This window comes from Rhea americana, unplaced genomic scaffold, assembly GCF_003343005.1.
Source record: "Rhea americana isolate MKP2758 unplaced genomic scaffold, rheAme1 scaffold_51, whole genome shotgun sequence".
NCBI lineage: Eukaryota > Metazoa > Chordata > Aves > Rheiformes > Rheidae > Rhea > Rhea americana.
The window spans coordinates 811,432-833,454 of record NW_028186657.1 but is presented as its reverse complement, the minus strand read 5'-3'; the positions used below and the strand labels follow the sequence as shown (position 1 = coordinate 833,454).

The 22,023-nt window shown below is 37.5% G+C and overlaps 1 protein-coding gene across 4 annotated transcripts in view; it reads right to left on the bottom strand.

Annotated features, from left to right (window-relative positions):
• Window positions 1–22,023, bottom strand: part of GABRB2 (gamma-aminobutyric acid type A receptor subunit beta2) — a 164,833-nt gene that overhangs the window by 53,502 nt on the left and 89,308 nt on the right. For all 4 annotated transcript variants that reach the window (XM_085317862.1, XM_085317863.1, XM_085317864.1 and 1 more), the window contains one exon: window positions 19,174–19,256. In XM_085317862.1, coding sequence (XP_085173988.1) covers window positions 19,174–19,256 — 83 coding nt within the window. The remainder of the gene's footprint in view (window positions 1–19,173; window positions 19,257–22,023) is intronic.

Here is a 22,023-nt window from a genome sequence, read left to right as displayed (position 1 = left end):
AGTAGGACAGAGGGCTGCTGATACAGGGATCTCCTCTCTCAATCACCCAACCTGCCTCATTCCTCCTTCCCCAGGTATACCAAAGAGGAAGAAACAGAAAACTTTTAAATTCAGCAGGAAAAAAAATAGTTTTTATATTATATAAAAATTAGCATCTTATATTTAGTTCTAACAACCTGAAAATTCATATCAACTATACATAATCTTTGAACTGGTTGGGCTAGTCTTCAGGAGGATACAGAAAAAGAGAATACTTCGTAAGAAATATCCCCAATGAGGACATCCCTCCTTTCTTAAAATATCCTCAAAGTTATAGAACACTTTTTTCCTCTCCATTCTTTACTATCTTCAATTTTCAGAAAAGTCCTACAGAACATACAAGTAGGAAAAAAAAGGAATGAACAATAACCCTTTTCTATAAACGAAACATTCAGCTATTAGCAAGATATATAGAAACTCAGTCATGCTTTCATAAGCCAGCATATCTATCCTTGCAAGCCAGAAGTTTCTCAGAAATTTCCTTAATAGGTGGAAACACAACGGTATGCAACTGAGCTGCAGACACCCGTTAAATAACATCCAGTAATTTCCTCACAGAAAACAAAGTTACACAAAAGACAGCTGAAATTATATTTAAATATGTGCTTAACTACACTGTCACATTTAGTCTAAAAAAAACAGACAAAATATTTTGATAAATTAGTATTTATTTTTGCTTTTCTTTCCTTAATTGTAATGGAATGCAGCTGAATGCAGCTATGCTGATCAATCTGGAAAAGTCAGTCTTAAAACCCCATGAGGGATTTCACGCTCTGTACATTGAGGCACTGATGCCAAAGATAGGAGAACACTCATGTAGTCACTGAAGATGGGTCCCTCTGAGAACAACACAAAGCACCAAAACCTGGCTTCTCCAGAAGGCAGTTCAAAGCAGAGACACTAACCTCCCAACTCAGGCATCTAATATGAACCATCAAACTCAGTAGATTTGGTTCTTCAAAGTGAAGTTTGAATGACAGTACTCTCTCATTCTTATACAATTATTTAGAATAAAAATACACTTATGAAAGGCTTTAAGTATCACCACATCATTAATAATAGGTATAATGAGAGACTAGCAATGCGGTTCAGAAGAGAGGTGTACACCATTTCAGATCATGCATTCCAGCTATGACAACAGTGTCTTCAGATGAGAATCTGCTCATACAGACCTCTTTAAACAGCAAGAGCTTCCAATCACCATTTATTGGGGTCAGATTTTAACGACAGATAAGGACCCTGCATCTCCTGATATCTCAAGAGAGCCATTAACTCCTCCACCTGCATTGATTGTGAAACAACACTAGTATCAGCTATTCCCATCACAAGTAAAATTAGAACTTTAAATTTCCACATATGCTGCAGGATGTGTTATAAAAACAACACTGAGTTACTGTTCAATACTCCTTTTTGCAGAGAGCTGCAATGCAGTGGACAAATACTGAGACAACAGATGAACCGGAAACAGTCTAGGTTAAAGCATGTAGAGCTCCACATCAGCTCATCTGCCCTCCTTCTTTGCCTCTGAGAATGGGATGCTCTCTATCTGTTAATTATCTTTCTCTGTGCAACTGAATCTGATGTTTTTCTGAGATATTTTTTACAGCCTATTGAATACTTTGATATTTTTATCATGATTGGAAAAATAATTTAGATAGCAAAGATCTAACTAAAAGGCTTGCTTACTCATCATCAGCACAATTATTTAAGGCTTACATTAATCTTTCCTTTGGAAGCTGTTTGTAATCTATTCAAAATAACTCACCAAGGATGACAGCGCTTGAGCTGATAGCTGAGCTTACTTCTTGGAAGGTCAAATACTCACAGCATAGCCAATATTCATAAGCAAATTAGGAAATGGGACAAATATATCTATCTGTATGTGCCATGGCAGAACGTAGGCCTTTAAGAATAATGCTTAAAACAAGGTATTATCTCCTTTTTAACAGACCTTTGGCAGGTCAAGGGGCCTCATGTGTTAACTCATGATCATGTTGAATCAACAATCCTGTATTTTCAGTCCCAGCTGGAGTCTCCCCAGTGAGCTTTACGCTACCTTCTGACTAAAATATTTTCCACAATCAGCCAAATCCCTGTAGGGGAAAAGGATTTAAAAAACAAGCAGCTGCTCTAGGTTGCCTAAATCGTTGTATTTAAAGAAAACATGCTACATCCAAAAACACTCTATTTTCCCAGTAAGAACAAATAATAGCAAAAAATTATATTGTTCAGAGAGCTAGAGAGCAGGTCTTTTCCTTTAAAGAACTCAGATCACCACCTCCAAAAGCAGCATTTTGCCTGAATAAGGAGAAATCTCATCATAAATTCCAGCAAGTTCTTGTCAGTCCATGGGAAGAGTAACAACTTACTGCTGTAGTCATCAAATCTCACCCAAACATAAGACCAAGATCAGTTCATGCTAAAGGTAGCAAACCCTTGCTAACAGAGAATAAGCTAAAACTAACAGAAAGAAATTCTGCTGCCTTATGCTCACAAGCAGTTTTGAAAGAACACCAGACTGGGATCACCCAGGAGAACACAGCTGGCCAGCCCCTGAGGGGATCCTTGAGTCCTGCTATGCAGCGGGAATGTCTATGTCCTGCTAATCTCAGTACCATCCTCTCAAAGTAATGSAGAATATCAGATTAAATAAATATTTTTGCCATGCTGGAGTCTATGACAAAACATATAGCCACATTATGTGCCCAGAAAACTCTCTCTCTTGAGATATTTAATATGGAGCTAGCTTGTTTTTTGCTTTAAGCACACTAATTCRGAGGGGTATCATAGCTGATTTCTTCTACTTCTAAGACAAAATGCCAAATAAGTAAAGTGTCTCAAAAGCTCTCTGATACGTATCTTGTCTTAGTACTCCATCTTGAGAATAGTGAGTTCAGACACCCCCCTCCCAAATAATATTTTACTTTCAGTATTAGCCTGTGATCCAAATTTGTATTTGCTGAGTGCCAGCTGTAAAAGAGACAAAATTAATATTGCTGTTCCAATAGGTGCAAGATTCCTACTCTACTGCCACATAATTCACACACTCAAATCAAACTGGTCACCTTGTCATTGAAACTACTGAGGCATCTGTAAAAGTGAGCAAATCTAGGTGAAACAGGAATAATCATAAATCTAGGACAGAAGTAACTCAGTTTTTGTCATTGTATTAATGTGTTCAGATGGATATTTTAAATCAGTAGCCATGCAATAATTGTGCAATAAATATACACAATTCAAAAACCTAATGCCTTGGACCAGAGTATTTAAAAATTTTATTATTCATATTCATGGTGCTAGCATTCTTGTTCCTTTTTAAATGAAAGAGAAAAAGGGAAATAAAGTCTCCTTACTTACACTGATGAATCTACAACAAGTTTCTGGACTCTACATTGTTAGTCAATTTTCCATCTGAAGAAGAGTGATAGAAAAATATATCAAGAGAATAAATTCAATTTAATTTTATTCTGCAAGTACCACTGTGAAATTTAATATTCTTAATTTAACAAGTATCTATAGCTTTTTTCCTACAATGGTATATGTATATAAACACCCATATTTTGAGCTGTTAAAAAGTTATTTAGATAAAGCTAAAATCTTGATCTCACTGTTTTTTTTTTTTTTATAGACTTTATTTAGTGAGATGCTCCCTTTCCCTGTAGCAGTGAGCACAGTTTAAACTAGAACTAGCATCATGTTGTTTAAAAAACATGCTTTGAGGAATACTCTTTATGCATTGTATTGATTTTTCAGAGAATCTGAGTAGCACTATAATCTTGTTCTCACTGAAATCAGTTGGCAATATATCATTTATTTGTTTGTCATGATGTGGTATCTCAAAGTACTTTTCAGCACTGCATCTGTAAAAGTCCCTCTCCCCTCTTCTGTCAGATGAATTTTTTTCTTTGCTTTACTGCGGAATGCTGTAGCTCTGTCATGTTCTGCAAATACTTTTGTGATCTCTCTTAAAAAGCTAGAACCCTAAATCAAACATCAAGTTTTTAAAACATTGAGCAAATCCTTTAAAATTCTTTTTCTCTCCCTGCAAAAATTCAACTAACCAACCTTGACAACATACTCAGCATACAGGAACATCAACCTAAGTGACCGTGTTCTTCTGTACGTTCAACACTGAATGGTCTAAATAAAAACAGAAGTGTTAGTATTCGTAAACATTGTCTATACCTACAAGGAGATAATTTTCAGAAATTGAGCTAGGGATTTGTCTCAGCTGGGGATCAAGTTTCACAAATTTTGCTTGAACAATATGGTATATTGAAACAATTCAAACAATTATCAAGTGTCGACAATCCAATTCTTCCGTTGCCTCTATCTACCCGGTAAATTGCTGACTAGCCTTGTTTATGGTCTTTTAAAAGTGGAAGAGATCATATGCAAAATATTTTAAAATGACAAGGCTTAATTTAATTATAGTTTGCAACATTATCACCAAAGATTACTGCAGATCATCAGTGTGATACTGCTATTTGCAAATACTCTTACCTCGAACCTATACTATGCTAGCCTTGTGGAGCGAGTGGTGGAAAAAATACGAAAGATCATGAGTCTATGGACACTTTAAACCCAGAGTCAGTGAAAAATGAAATGGCAGCAGAGATCTGCTGACTTTCACAAGGACAATGAGACAGTCAAAAGACAGCCCTGCTCAGAAAAGGTTGGGGTAAGCAGTAGATAAAGCTCCTTAGCCCCAGTTTTGAATTGTGATTCAGTATTCCCAGAAGGTGAAAGCACAAGTTTTAACCATGCTGGAGAGTTTCCTGTAAAAGCAAGACATATTAAGGTACTTTCCAAAGTCCGCAAATAGATTAAGATGCCTCTTCATATGTGGCCGTTAATAACATGAAAAACAAAATTAAATAATAACTGCACCAATGTATTTACAATTTGTTGTTTGGTAAAAATTAAGGCCATACCATTTGTAAGAGAGACAATAACCTAATCTATCAGGTACCCTTTACATACTCCTTAAGATCAAAAGCAAGTTGGCATCTAACAACAAGACAATGTGGCTCTGAGTACAGCTTCCAGGCCAAAGAACTAGTACATATGCAAATATGTGTAAGCAAGAGCACACTGTTCATTTGTGAAAAGATGGAACTTGGAAAAAAAGGTGACTGAAAGTCTGTACGGGCATCACTCAGTAGCACCAGTGGACACGTATGTGCATAGTACAGACGCCACTTATATTTGCCTCACGTAAAAGATCTCCTACCCAAAATAAAAAAAGACCATTTTTTGTTTAGTACATAARGACCACTAAGTGCACAGAAAAACGAACTGTAAGCCATTTCACTCTTGCAGTCATCTTCTCTTAGCAGACTTGGAAGTTTCCCATTTTTTTGCATTCATAACTCCTTTATACTCATAATAAAACACACAGATACCTCAGTTAAAAATACAGTTTTATTTCTTTAAGAAAGCTAATGCATTTAGCAAAGACCATGCAATTTTATAATGCAAATAAGTTTCTCACATCCATACAATCAATACCACACTATTGCCAGCAGCACATAGGAGTCATTATAAAGGARGAATAAAGGACTGTGCTGCACACAGCATGTTAGAAGGTACAATACAAATTTTGAATACGCTGTGAGATAGCAGCTTTTCTACTCTCACAGCAAAACGTAAGACCCAATTCTTTAATCCCATCTCCCATAATAACTGAATACAAACATAAATAAGCACAGGCTAGTTCTTTGGTGTATGTGTACACACCTAACTTCATTAGGAACTTAGCTAGGTTTTCAGGAGGAAAGTATCGTATATTTACCTAATACAACCATGGGTCTTCCTGGACTTGCAGCAGTTCTGAAAGGAAGCGAATGCTCTAGTTAATACACATGCACACCACCACTAACACCAGCTGTCGCAGAGGAATGTAAGGAACTTACGGGACAAACGCATYACACCTGCGACAGGCACTTCTTTACACTCATCCAGCCTCCTGCATTGTGTGTCATCACGTTCGTGCGAGCTGTAAGTGAGGATGAGAAGCTTCTTGGAGTAATACCATCCCTAGGACAATAATTCTGACAGAATGTGAGTCACCAATGTAACTGCTTACATTACTCACTTGGATTCTAAAAAAAAAAAAAGAAAAAAAAAGATAGAGATAGACCACACATAAACAGAAAAGAAGAATCAACTACTATATTTTTATTTTTTCCCTCCCTTTCCAGAATTTCCCCAAAAATAGTGATAGAATATGTCAGGCAATAGGCTACAAGGGCCAGGCACTAAAAAGAAACAGCAAAATTCACAAGCAAACTTTACTTACCAGCATTTCAATATCACTCAGGTTGTCTGTGAAACATTTTGGTACATATCAGTCTTCCAAAAGTTAGCTGTTGGAGAGACTTGATCATTCCGGGATGTGGTGAGAAGAAAAATTCCATTTTTCTTGAAGAGTCCGAGATGTGTATGGATGAGCTCCCACACAGTAAGATATGTGTGCCTGCTCTGCTTTAATAAAACTAGTTCTTGTAGTAGCCTGCCACAGGTCTTAGCCTTGAACAAAGCTGTGTCTGCTATTGACCACATACATATTGATAATCAATTAATAATTTCAGAAAACACAGTAACCATGGTGATATTAGCAGGAGATTGTTGTATTAGGTCATGTAAAAAAAAAAAATCAAACACTTGGATAATCATCTTTCATGCATTGGTAGAAATACCTGGATTAAGTATAGTATTTAATTCAATCCATGGCAACTACAGGTTATTGCTATTAGAAGCTGCTGCTTTCAGTATCGCACACTGTTCTCCTCTAGAACAGAGTACCTGCACACCCAAAGTCAAAGTGGAAAGGTGCACTGTTAGAGATATGACCGAATACTGACTTCCATCAGTTCCTTGTTCTTCTGTTATGTTGCCCTGTTGTTATCTAAGAATATTGCCTAGGTCGAGATGACATCTCAAATTCTGGTGACCACAGCTATATCAATCACAAGATGAGACAAACTTGTACAATACAGAAAGTAAGAAGTGGATTGTTCTGTGGCTGAAAAGTAGAAACAGAGCATAGCACAAATTCCAGAGCTGTAACCTAAACAAATGCATATCCAATATATTCCACCTAACTGMCAATCCATACACGGGCTCCATACACTGTAAAGCTGACTTAAACATTGTGCTGTTACAGATCTCAAGCAAATGCCTTTTAGATGAATAAGATGAGAAGCTTTTTAATGAGCCAGATGTTGTAGTGAAAATTCTTATACCATTGCTCAGAAGAATCCTTATTTTCAGAGTTTTTAAAACTTAACAAGAGATTGAGAATAACAAGACATACTGAAGAGCTTCAGTGTAGATGATGGAACGCAGTCTATGCGATGGAATCAAGACATRGACCAGATTTCACTGTGCCAAGGGAAAATATATGGGGAAAAAAAATCCCTTTAACTCATAAATGTCTTTGACAAATTATAGGGCTACTTATACAATACAATAATCCATTTAGAGCATTCTCGTGATATTGTTGTTCAGTTACARGACTTATAACTCCTTTTTACTTTTACAGTATAGGTTGCCTGACACTTGTTATATTCTATTTTCAGACTGATAACAGCAAATACTAAATTCATAAGCAGGTGTGGCACACTGGGACAGGATAAAACAGATGCACAGCATGGCCTCTCTTCACAATTAYGACGAAATGTCTTCACTCTTAGGACAGCCAGCCACTGGAAGAGGTTGCCCAAATTGGTTTTGCAGTCTATCTTCGGAAGTTTTTCAAAACCAGACTTGACAAAGCCCTGAGCAWCCTGGTCTGGTCTCAGAGCTGACCCTTCCTTGAGCAGAAAGTCGAACTAGGCATCTCCTGAGGTCCCTTCTGACCTGTATTATTCAGTGAAGTATGTCTTGAAATACATGCATAYATAAATAATCTACATGGCGACTTCACTTTTGACACATAAAACTCAWCATTGAAAAGAATATATCTAGATTATAATCATAAGCAAAAAGATAAAAACATAATTAAATACTTGAGACTATAATCTTTATGATTTCTCTCAACCAGATATCCTTTCCTGTATAAATGTTCTTTCATAAAACATTTTTGACAGTACTTAAGAATAATGAAAGCAGTCTTTGCATTTAGTCTTGACTCAGAACAAATACACATCATGAGAAAGTAYGAAATATTCCTATCTAAGAGGTAAAAGAATTTTTCATATATAACTCTTGAATTACTACCCAAAAAAGTTCAGACAATATGTCAAATACATACACCACCCATAACATTCAATATGTATTAAGAATATTTCTAAATGCTAGAAGAATTTCCTTGTGAAGTATTTCTTTTAYGACTTGCACTTAATGGCATTTTTTCACATCAATTATAGTAGGTTTAGATTATTAAGAGATGACAACCGATTTCTCTAGCATTGCCAAAACTTGGATAAAGCTACGACTGAGTTCTCTTTAGATGGACTACTGCTATCATAGGCAATACTAACTCTGAACTCTATACTACACAGACTTAAAACACAGGAAAATGGGACTATATCCAGCAACAGAAAGCAGCTTGTATTTGCTAGACATAAGCAGACTTCGAACAGTCTGAACTACCAGTACAAAACATCATGAGCAAATGAACAAACATAACTGTGCTTCACAAAGCACTCGTCATTAGAAAGGTGCAATATATTGATCAAAGGAATAAAAAAAACTCATAATGCTTAATTTAAAAGTGCTTCTACTGATTCAATTTCTTCTCTGTTATTCCAAAATAAAATAATGTTTCCCAGGCTTGTCCACTTGAAAAGTTAGCCCTTCTTCCATCTGATCCTTATTTCATAATGAAATCAAAAAAGTCTCGTTCATTATGGTTTCTCTGTGCTCAAACAAAACCAATGATTTTTTCCCCCCTCTTAAAAGACTAAAAGTAAAACATTTTGCATTAGAGCATCAGTAAGAAAATTAAGTGAAACGAAGGGTTGGAATAAAAAGAACTGCTGGAGAAAACAGACATTTCTACTCTTCAGCTGGGGCCACTGATTCCARTCAGCTAAGCTCATGTCGGGGAGGCAAAGCTCCAATTCCTGCTCCAGGAACTGATCCCGAATCAAASAGCCTCAGCGGGCAGTGCCCCAGGCCAGGTCGGAGCGCCCGGGCTGCCTCTCGAGACGCAGGTTCAATTCCCTCCGCGCCCGGGGGCGACCCGAACAAGCGCTGCCGCGTCCCAGCTGAGCCCGACTGCCGCAACAAGGGGGAAGGACGAAGGACGGGAGCGGTGCTGTTTTCTAGTGTAGCATAGGAGCTGTCATTGGTTTTTTGTTGTTCTTAAATCAACCAGAACTGTTTGTCAAATTTCACCTGAATTCTCRAACAGATTTTTTTTTTAAATGACCCAAACCTGCATTTTCTAGTCCTTCCCTGAAATGAATAAGTAATAGAGCTCTGGCATAACTATTTCAGCTGCTGTTATCAAYGGGCAAGTACAAATACAGATTAGACTGATACTAAACACAAGCCTTCCTATTCCTAGATGTGTTTTACACACTGGTTTAAAATAAAAATTTCTCTGTTTAAAAGTCTGTAATCTAACTTGGTGAAGGAGAAGTATCCAATAAAAATACTTCTCACTGCTGATACATAATGATGAGTAAGAAAATATCTGAAGCCAGATACAATACTGTTTCAATTGCAGAAGCAAACATATCCTGATAGTTGTTTGTTGTTGATAGCTGTTTTTAAAATTGGGGATAAAAGAGTTAATAACTATTTATTAGAAATAAGTCTTGATATTTTGAAACTATTTCCTTTCTGGGAACTGTCAAAGTGCCTTCAGCTTTAGCAAATTTGCATGAGTTTCTCCACAGACTRCTCTTGATTCTTTGCCTCCAAAAGACTTCAGTAGCTGAATATAATTTGATCAGYGGTTAAAAGGTGAATCGGTGCAGCATGTCTAGATTTCCAACAGTGAAAGGAAACTGATMCTTACTTTCTCCAAAATAGAGAGACATGTTGCAAAAAGAAGCTATTTTAGGAAATGCAATGACTGTAGAAACACACTTCGGTTCTTCTCGTAACACTTGGGAGATACAGAGATCTTAAATGGAATGAGGCACAGGCATGTGATCACTGTGAAATAATTACCGTCTCAGTTGCCCTCTGAAGTGTAAGACCTGAGGTCAAGTGATTCCAGCATCCGATAAACATTACTATTTCATAACAGCTGTACCATGTTGAAGAAACTATTTCATTTAGAAAAAGGTAATTGACTTTTTCAGGAAAACAGTGCTATGGAGGATAACCCTTATTAGCTTTCAACTCCACTTATTTCCTGCTAAGACAATGATGTAAACAAAATTATTTTTAAAATTAGGACCTGACCTTCAGAAGCTTTTTATCTCTCCTCTTACTTTGACTTACCTTCAAAAGATAACCTGATAATGAACACGTGGGGAGAGTGATTTATTTTAATAATTTTTGTTTCTCTTAAGAGAGAAATTTTTGTTTCTCTTAAGAGAGAAATTACTTTTCCACAATGGAAAAGTAATTTTAATTTTTTCTCCTCTAAAAAACCTATAATATACAGGAATTGTAAAATGAAGTAACATTTCTGTACATCTGCGAATGGCACGAAATGTAACTTGCAGGAGGAAATAAACCGTCAAGGATTTTTTTAAAAATTTTTATGAAAGCTTGCATGTTCAAAGCCTCCATAACAACTAGGATTGCAATCTCGCTTCACCCCTAAACTCCCACTATGAACAGGCAGTTAGATAAATCACAGTAAGTCTGAATGTGTCACAGWGTCTTAGTTTTGCAGTGAGTCACAGGTTGTAATTGAATTAAGCTTCTTTCAAAAAATTTAGATTTTGCCCTGTTCTTTAAAGCATAGATTAAAATATACGTGAGGTTTTCTCCACACAAAAAGCCTAATGAATGCTCTCTTCACATCATAAATTGGACACATCCAGAGAAAGAAAGCTCAAAAGCTGGAATTAGACTATGCGCCACATACAAACACTGAGAGAATATTTCATTCTTCCACAAAAATAACTTAGTAAGTATGCATTACCATTTGTTTCTGCAGGGGAGAGACGAATGCCACGTACAAGATTTTTTGACAGAGGTTGGAGTAACTGCATTATTTACAAATGGCACTGTACAACTGTAGATCATTTCATTAACTCCTGAATAAAMCTCTGTTCAGCACTAACTGCAATCTGAGTAAGCCACACATTACAGGGAAACGAAACACTGCATCATTCTGCTGGTTAAGAAAAGAGAAAAAGAATGGAGGGAAAAAAAAGCTTACTCTCAAATCTCACTGCAAAGTCAGACGTGTTAGCTGTTATGAACTTGCAAAAAACCTCACAAGAGTCCATAAAAGATGTGATGTAACCTACAGCTGCCACAACTTCCAGGTTGGAAGCACCTATTCTAACCTATGTCCCACGAAAAAGCAGAATTTCCTGCTCAAAATGGTTAACAAGCTCCTTCAGAGCTGTGAGGTAGTTTACTTAACTACAAGAAACATGCAGAAAACTCATTAATGAGTTGAAAGATACATAAATCTTGTACTTCTGTTAGGAAAATTTCCATATTTTAAGCATAAGAAATATACTGAGGACAGTATGACATTAAAATGTTAGCGGTTCTAGAACAGCACTACATTTTGAAGAAAAATAATGGCATGCAACAAGAAGGCAGCTGATTAACAATAGCTGTCCATGGACAAATTATGTAAATWTAACTATGGTTTGAGAAGCACAGAMTCTCTCTTCTTTGTATTTTGTTTTAATGTACATAGATGCACAAAAGTATCTATCACTTTATTTTACATATACACCTACATGTTCTGTATTATAGGAAAGCATATGACGTTAGGCCAAAACTCAAAAAGTGCAGCTGCCTCAGCCCAGTGACCAGAATATTGCTTTTCCACTTGCTTTATTGCCTCCTCAAAGCAATGGCCACTTAATACCAGGAACAACAGTAGACGATGCAACATGCCCTCTTGTTAGTAGGAAGATGGTTGTGTCAGCACTGAGCATACATTTTCTGCCCCTTAGAGACAGATGTGTAATTTCAACTGCAATTTTATCAATACTAATGATCAGGTCCAGCATTCTTCAAAGCACCAAGCAGATGATGCAAGTCTCAGGCAAGCAAGCTACTGTTTGACTCAGCAATTGCTTTCATGCCTAAGCTGAAACTGAATTTAGAAGAGCAACATACACTACTGATAGACTTCCACCAAGGATTCTGTCCAAACTGCCCACTAACCCAGCTAAGGCTTTAAACTGTTTTAAGTACTGCAACCTTATAATAATAATAAAAAAAWATTACTGCTCCTAGAAGAATAATAAAGATAAGTAACAATCTCAGATCATATGCTATGCAGATCTAAGGTGTATCTCAGATATCCTTATCCTGTAACTCTCTTAAGTATTTCTTTCTCTCAAATGACTAGTTCCAAGGTTTTTGAGGAGAGCATTAGACCTGTAGAAAAATATATGTCTGAAGCTTAAGATGGAATAACTGACAGATCCTGCTACTCAGTTTAGAAAAGAAAAAAAAAAAGTGAACCCTGTAAAATTCACTCTGGAAACAGGACTGTAAAGTTCCAAAGACTCCAGCTTTTCACCTTAATTGATTGGGTATCCGATTATCAGAGAAACTTTAGAACTATATGCCTTTCTCTTGGATAGCATAATTTTATGGCATCAGAGATGCCCTCGTTCAGTTCTTCCAAAATCTTTAGCAAACRAAACAGGTGCTATCTGATTATGGGCGCTTTGAACTGGACCCTTTTTGCCTCTTATTTCCCCTGGTGAAAAGCAGTATTAGCTGCAGTAAGTGCAAATGTACCACTACCCAGACTGGTTATTAAAGGCAAAATGCTTTGGAAATTTTAGAATGGCTTGCATTTTGTCTCTGTATCTTTTTGATCCTTATTTTCTCCTCAATCAACTGAACTATTTAAAAATGAACTTCAAGCTATGAATTTCTCTGTAGAAACCTACATTGCCTACATTGTCCAATGTTGATAGGTGGGGATCAGATAATATCTTAGATTCCCTTCAGAAATTTAACTCTAGGTTGCTTCAAGGCATTAAGTAGCTTGCATGGGGTTTCTGTATCACCATTTGCTCCTTTGCTGACAGCACAGCTTCCTGTTGGTGTTATGAAAACTTCCAAGATCCGCACTGTTGCAAAGGTGCTCTGAGAAAAAGAAAATATGAGGCAGAACTTCTTGCCTGCCTCTTGCCTGCCTGCCTATAGGATAATAGGAAAAACACACCTTGCATGGGAGTTCTGGTCTGAAGGCCTCGCTGAAGTCCCCCGATGTGGTCCACGACTGGTCGTCAAAACACTGCAAGCACTGGTTCACTGGTACACAGCCTGCCTCCATCAYGTGCACTGATGGTTAGCTGAAACTTCCTCTCTTCAGACTAGCCACAAGAGTTGGCTATTCTTTCTTCAATCCTACTGAATCATCCTACCTACATCGTGAAGAGGAGTTGGGTCCTATTCATTGCCAGTGTACGTTACACCACCAAAATTATACCTTTTTTCTTTTCTTCTTCTTTAAGATATAATTGAGACAAAGTTACTAAGGACAACTAAAAAATGTCATATCTGTCCCAAGGAACCCTGGCTACAAATTTCTGGTCTGTTGAAATGACCAGAATGCCTGAGTCCAGACAGGGGATTCATTATTCTTTCTTAAAGCATTTCTTTAAGTGCTGTACAGGTTGAGCTACCATAGTTCAAACTGAGACATCCAAACGTACAGATGATGCACAAGTAGGAAAAGGGGGAATTTTGGTATAAGGTCAGCTTCTGCTGACAGAAGAATACTCTCCCTGCACAAGGGCCACTCTGCAAAAAAGACTTAGCTGAAGAGACAAAGGCTTACCTGATAAAATTGAGAAGTATTAAAAAAAAAAAAGAAAAATGAACCACGATTAAGACTCTAACCTCCAAAGGCCCCAAGCTCTCATATTCAGTTTTCCAATTACTGTATAAATGTCAGAAATGACATGTTCCTGCAATAACCTCTCTGCTGAACGCTCCACATCCCAGGGACTGGCAGAGTCGCTTGTCTAGCATCAAGCATATCCACCTCTAACCCAGACGAGCGTTGCTTGGTCGGCTCTGGGAGCATTACCATTTGTTCCATGGGATCTGATTATAACTTTGACTGATGACCAGAGCAGCCATCTGCAAAGTACTCAAGACTTCAGCAAAAGGTATCTATGATTTTTTTTTCATTGCCTTGAATGTWTTTGTAAAGTCACCTCTAGTACAGGAGGATGATTTCTGTTTCTCTTCTTGATGATCCTTCAGAGGATCCAATCCGGAAACATTTGTTGCTGGTCTGCACAGTCACTGGGAGGAATGATATTCTCTTTCTTCTGTTCTTACTGGCTTCTTTTTGGTTCTAGACTCTGCACTTTCTCCTGTTCGATAAGCAYGAGTGGCAAGCTCACTGCTTACTGAGGTCTCAGACCACAGGACTTCAATACGTTTATTTTTACACCACACATTTAATACACTACCAAGAAAGTTTCTGAGAATATCCTTCAAAAGAGAAGCTCAGTAAGGTCTTGTTTGTTGAACAGCAACAAAGAAAATTGAAAAAGATTTATTTACAGAAATATGAACCAGTATTCTGCAAACTCCCTAGTTCTACCTTCTGCCTTAGGGTTTCCTCTAGTCCCATGGTTGATTAGCTATCAGATTTCTTTTAATATTTATAACTCCCACTTTCAAATGGAGAGGCATGGGAGAGCAAAGAAACAAAATTATTCTACAGTATCTCAGAAACTCAGCATTTCATAGAATAGGGGTAAAGGTAGGGATCAGAAAGAAGAGGTATTTTACTGAGTCAAGTCAGTATTCAACTGAAAAGGAAAGAGCTTTCTGTTGTCTGCAAGCTGGGAAAGGAAAAAAATGAAAAAAATGAATACACTAAAAAATTGATTTCCCTCTGATATTACAATCCCCAAATTTAGCAGGCTGGCCAATAAAAAAAGAAGAGGAGAAGTTAAACCACTCAGATCAGACCTGTCTGGAAAAGATGGCCTACAGATGTAGAAGTATCAGAGGAAAACAAACAGTTGATATGTTTCTGCTCTGCAAGGCTCAGGAAAACACAGAATCATCACAGAGATGTAGCTACCTATCTGTGAAAAAACATAATTTCAGTTCTCAAAACTGAAACATTCTGAACTAATAAGGCATATTCCTCTTATACACTCTTGAACATCTAATTGTCACTAATACTACCTTAAGCCGATATTACAAAAATGCTGCCCCTTCTATCTCTTAATTGATGATACCACTTCCCTCTGTTCATATTTTATCTTTAACGTACAACCCTTTATTTATGTAATTTCTAATTTGCAAATTAATATAGATTTATTCAAACCYAGATTAATACAAATTAATGTAAATTTGATAATGGCCACAAACTTCAGCAGACACAATGACATGTTTAAAAGGTGATACAGGCAACTAGCAAGAAGCCAATCACCGGTATCAATAACAGGATGGGTGGGTGAAAGGAAGAAGAAAAAGAAGGAGGAATAGAAGGAAACTAGGATAAAATTTATCATGGTTTAAATAATACAAACCAATCTAGCCATATGATAACTCTTCTTTTTAAACAAAGTATACACAAACTAGACTTCATTAAAGCATTTGATGTACTATCATCGTAAAATGTGTATGYGTATAAAAATGCATAGGAAATTGTACTGCATTGAAAGAAGAGATCGAAGTATAGGGAATGATTATAAGCAAGCTCCTCATACTCTTTCTTGGCATTAATATTCTTCTTTAATATTTGTATCATTTATTTCTATTGAAATAAAATCTGCAGGCACCAGTAAGAAAGAACGATCAGAACAAATATGCCAAGAACTGGAAAACGACAAATCCCAAAATTGATGATTGTAGCAATATTAAGGACACTGATTTAATGTGAACAGTATTATGAAATGATAAATCATGTTTTCTTAGGGTCATGCAAAAAATGTTATCACTGCTGGGGAATGAGTGAGGAAGGGAAAGACCTTACTGAGTACTGGTTCAGCAAAGGTGATGATGTGTAAAAGTTGTGCAGTTGTGAAGACAGGCAAAGGTGGCTCTAGGATCATGTCTAGAAGAAAGGGTAGGATTAATTTCATAGCATAATAGAGATTTAATCTGGGATATTCTTTAGTACTAGTCATTCCTACAGAAGAACGATGAATTCAAACTGTAGCAGCTGCAGAAACTAGTATTGGCATGTTAAGAGAAACAGAGAATTAGCTCTTATGAGAAAGCTAAAAGGGACTGGCATGTATCAGTTAATGAAGTGAAACCTATGAGAAAATATGACTGCTTTCTTTAAATATATTATGAAGGTCACAGCAGAGCTGGAGAAGATATTAAAATCAGAAACATTGTTGGAACAAGGAACGAGTATAATTTCATGCCTTCTTGGCCATGAAAACACTTAGGGTGGAATTCACAAATCTTTTTCTAACCATCACAAGAGAAGAGCTATGGAGTAGGTAGATATCCCAAAGAATCGACAGGGCAATAAACCACGCTAATTTTTAACATGGAGCTTAACCAGTTCAAAGAAACGATCATAAAATTCGAGTACCCGCACCAAACAACTCAGGAGGTCATTTTCAGCCTTATTTACTTTACCCAGTTGAGAAGYGTTCCATCTGAAGCAATTCATAAAGATTAGACAGGCTCAGGTTTTTATATATGCTACTTTATCAAGGTAAAGTGTAATAATTTTCTAATGCAGCACAAAAGTATTTCAAAGCATGGTTCAAGTATTACCTCTATTCACATTCTTAAATGTCCCTTCCTGCTGCAAAAATAGATGAGCTGGTTTCATGCGGTATCCTTTTTAAAATCCATTTTACTTCTGCGATACTGCAACAGAGCTAAGAGACAGATTCATAAAGGAGCRCTTCTGTAAGCATCCTAACTACTAGACTAAGTTAAACACCCACTCTCTCTATAATCCAGTGAATACATTATTCTTCATATCAAGTGGAAAATAATTTCAAGAGAATATGTCTGCATCCTGTTTTCCAGGACTGTTTCTTGCAAGGTAATGCACCTAGGTTCAAACTTCTACTCCAGACTGGACAAAAGGGGGATTTCAAGCCAGAGGACCCCACTCCAAGCATGAACTGAGAGCACAGGCTCTCGCTGGAAAGCGAGGATACACAAAACTGAAAGTTAAATGAAGTATAAGGGCTGACCTGGGAGGTATTTTCTGGTAATAGTTTCCAGAGGGGTTTCCACAGCCATGACAGGAAGGGGAGTGTCTAGTTTGTGAATCCCAAGGAGACTGAGGTATCTCAGCAATTCACAGCTGTCAGGACATGGAAGATTATGCACATTCCTGGAGCTGAAACGGAGGAAGCCCTACCTGTGGATGCCCAAAGAATCACTGACAATTTCTTCTTGGGATTTTCTACCAAAATCTTGCCTCTACAATATAACCAACAACAGTTTAAGGTATAAACTAAYAGAAGTTAAGCTTTGTTTGGTATGATATTCCCCTTACACACAGACATTGAACCAAGTAAACGAAACAAAAAACATACCAGCCTGCTGATACCACGCCTGTGCTGCACGTACAGAGATGGTAAGACTGCGCCCTCTACATTTAAACAATTTTGGAAATAGGCAGCTTTCACTGAAAGCCTTCCAGCTTCCCCAGCTTTCTCCCCTACACAAACAACTGTAAAGACGACAAATCCCAGGTCCTCGCTACAGTGACGATGAGAAGATGCTGACACAGGAAGCCTAAGCCACATTCTCAGCGAAAAGCTCTCCAGATCTGAACACAGTTACACCAGTACAGAATTCCTCTCTCACAGTAGCAGCACAGTATGCCGATTTTAAAAGACTGCAGTTATGAAATCCAGAATCAGATTGAATCAATATGAGTTCAGTAGTCAGCTGCAATGAAACGAAGATTCTACATTTATCTTTTTTCAAAGAGCAAAATCCACAATCACATTTGCTGCTTAGGTATTTAAGCACAGAGCAAGGAATGAACTTTAATGATAAAGACTCAATTTGCTTACTTTATGTGTGTGAATTATTTCAGTCAGAAGTKTTACAAGTGTAATTCAGGAAGGGATTTTGGTATACATTTAAATTACACTAAAATGAATCAAATTGAAAACAAGTTTAAAGTATATCCTTAAATGCTTTCTAGAATAGGTGAAAGGAGCTCAGCTGAACCACATCCCTGCTAGACTGCAGCAAAAGCTACGATCACTTTGAACTCTAGTGTACCCATGGATCAGTGTAATTTCTTTTTAAACACAGATTTTTTAAAAAAATACATATACTTCTGTGTGTGCATCTTAAAACATGTCATTAATTTTCATTTTGCTTGCTACATTGGACATAATAATATTCCCTGAGTTATCTACAGTTCTCCTGAAAAAGGAAGCCTTTCTTGAAAGTGCTGACACAATCTTAATTAGATTGTCAAGCAATGCATGCATATTGTCTTTAGAAAAGTGATCATAAATTGTTTTCTCTCTGATGTACTTAGAATTCCCTAAAGAGTTTTCAAAGAAAAGAGATACGAAATTTTAGTTCACAGTACAAATTTTATCTATACGAAAAGCTCGGTAGAGAGATCAGCTATTAAATCAGCATGCATAATAGTCTGCGTTTCACGAGCATTGAAAGTTGAACTATAGAACAGGGGATATAAAAAAACACCTGTAAAACATCTACTGCAAAGACAAATCTAACCCTTGTCATCATTTAAAAATGGAAACAGGCAGCAGAGTTCAGCAGTAGAGGAGGATAAAGAACTGATAACAGTCCTCATRCTCCTCACATGAACTCCAACAAGGCATTTGAATGAGACTTTTAAAGCTGAAAATTGTCCATCAAAACACAGAATAACTTCTGCTAATCCTTGTGCCACAAATTACTAATGCATCTGGAAAGCTATTTTTTTGCATGTGTTTACAGGGATCTGAATATCATCAGACATAAAGACAACTAGGTTAGTAGCATGCAAAAATAAATAAATAAATAGATACGAAAATAAAGTCTGCAGCAGTTGACCACAGAATAAGTAGGATTTGCAGCAGTACTTACAGCTCTCAATCTCCAGCGTGCAGTTCTGCTCATCCAGCGGATATCTCCGTAGGTCCATCATACAAGCAGCTGTTGTTGTAATTCTAGGAAGGAAGCACAAGAGCTTATTAATTCTCATTCCAATCTTTGATTGCAAAAAAATGAAAGAAAGAACATATTTCTACATAACTGACACTTTTGCCTATTTTTATTGAAATACACTACATGCTACTTACAGTAACTAATGCTATTCTAAGAAAGTCAGACTAGTGGGCAAGCAGATTGTTTCCCCTTTATGCATCATTTTCACAGTACTGATCAGCTTAATTAGCTTAATTAATCAGTTTATCCCGACAGTATTGTTGCCATCAATTAATTGCCATCAATCAATTAATTGCCCCATTTTATAGTGTAGGACTTCAAGCCAAAAAGTAAGGCTCACAGAAAGGTGGCAGAGCAAATCTAAGTACACGTACTTCATAACCGAGGTTAATATCCCARGTTTCACGGTATCTTGTGAAACTTAGTTCTCCTCTCTTCTGTTCAATACTATTTTGTAAATAAAGGATTATTTTAGAACTASTTTAGCAAGCAAACATCTTCAGGACTGTTTTCACAAAATGACCATACTTGTGCCTCCAGACCATGTGAAACCTGCCAACATTTACATGTGTCAAGTGTGCCTTTTAAATGTTGAGAGAAACATCTGTGCATCAATAAATCTTTTGCTGATAGACTTCACGGAGGAATAGCCCTGAGCTGAATATGAACCAAGGCACAATGCTCAGCAGAATTTTATTAACTCTGTTCCTGTCAAGTCTTTCTAATGTGTAGGCAAAAATCAATCCTTAATCRTCTTGTCTTTCCTGAGAGCGTGCAATGTTTTACCTAACTCTATAGTGCTTAAAAAATACATTACAATCTGGAATCTGCTAGCAAACAGTACGCGTAGTCTATGTATCCTCGACACAGGAACCGGTGTGGATTTAGGGCAGGAGCTGGGAGGGTTTCAGTCTTGCTTCTCTCCTTCCYGGCCTCACAAAAGGCTTCGCCCTGCACAGTGCTGCAGCTCAGCAACTCGCAGAGTCTCATCACGGAACCGAGGATTTCCTCCACTCCCGTATCACACCCGTCTGCTCAGTACGGCCGGCGGCAYGGAGGGCAGCGGATTCCACATCAGCAAAAAAGCTTCAGCATCGCGTGACAGCCACCGGCACACGCCTTCTCCCGGCTGAAGGCTGGCCAGATACAGCCCCAACCGCAGAGCCTGAGAAGGTGCCCACCAGCATGACCGCCAAGGGGGACCGTCAAACGCGGGGGCTCAGCACCGCGTGGCAGCATGACCAGCTGCAAATTTCAGGGGATTCACGAGAGAGTGGGTGACCTACATCGTCCTCTTCCCAAATCCCGTCCCCATCTATGATGGGTTTTAGTAGGCCTAGATATTTAGACTGTTTAAGTGATTTATTTCACACTCTTCTTGGATCTGACAACAAGCTAGAGACAACTGTTTCACTGATGGGCCTTATTTTTCCACCTTAAATACCTAATAGTTTTTCACCTTAAATACCTAATAACAATTCATTATAAGCAGAAGACTGCTTGAGAGAGGCTCAAAATTCACCCAAAATTGATTTCAGTAATCCTTTCCAGAAGGCACTTACAAATATTTCAAACAGTACAACTTTTGCATTAATATTATTTGTCCTAACAATCCTACTGTTTATTGTAATTTCCAGAAAAAAGTCCCTGTGAATTTTTTCCTCAGTGTAAAGAAGGGAAAAGTGAAGACAAACTGTTCCCCAAAACACTTAGCAAGTCCTACCTCTTTCATGTAAATCTAGACAAGATCATTTAATTCTACATTTTGACAATTCAAATCTATCGSGCTCTCAGGAAATTTGGCAACAAGTTCCCGTTCTTCTGGCACTAAGTTTCCATTTCAATCACTACATAGCTATTCACAGAATTGCTTTTGAAAATATTTGTCTTTATTTTTTTTTCCCCTCCTATAAGTGTGTGTCACCACAAATGCTTCAGGGATGCATAATCCTGATTCAAATACCTTGAAAAGAAGCCAAAATAAAAGAAGTCTTCCTGGAGCAGACAAAAGCAGGACAAATGAATCCTTTGGCTCCTCTGAATGGAAATCTTCCAGCATTAACAGCAAACTGCTACAGAACATATTTGCCATGTTGATGGCAAATGTAAATGGAGCAGGTAGCAGCACATATTGTTAAAAATCTCCTACATTTCACACTTGCTTCCTTATTTGATAATTTTGAAGGCCAACCTTGTCAGGTGTCAATGTAAGATTGATTATTTTGGAGAAGACTTCAGCAAAAATGTTTTATTTCCAAGAGGGAGATAGAAAAACATTACTGTCCATGTTCTTAAAAAATAATATCCTCAGTATTTCTATAACTATGTGTGTATAAAAGCCACGCGATTTAGAAGAATTTCAAAAAGGTGCTTTCTGTTCCTGAAGGAAAAAGGTGGGAGTATAAGTTTAACCAAGATCTAAGTGCACAGAAGAATTGCCATAAATAGAAACTTGGTTGGCTTTTCCAATTCGTTTCTCTGCACTTAACGCCTTCTTCCTATGCGAGTCTACCAGACCAGARCCCTCTCCATGAATACAACGCGCTGCCTGCGCTACCATCAGGAAAGAGTCYGACTGTGCTGGCGCTGAAGCTGCATTAGCTGAGCAGTCTCAGTTCTGACACATCTTGAACAGGACTTTTTGGTGCAGCAAATACTACATGAGTAGTCGTAGGCTGCAGCTAGGATAAAAGCTCTGTGAGGAACATTAGCAAATCACAGTTTCTTGCCTCATCAGAAAGCAAAGAATAAAACAGTAAAAAAAAAAAA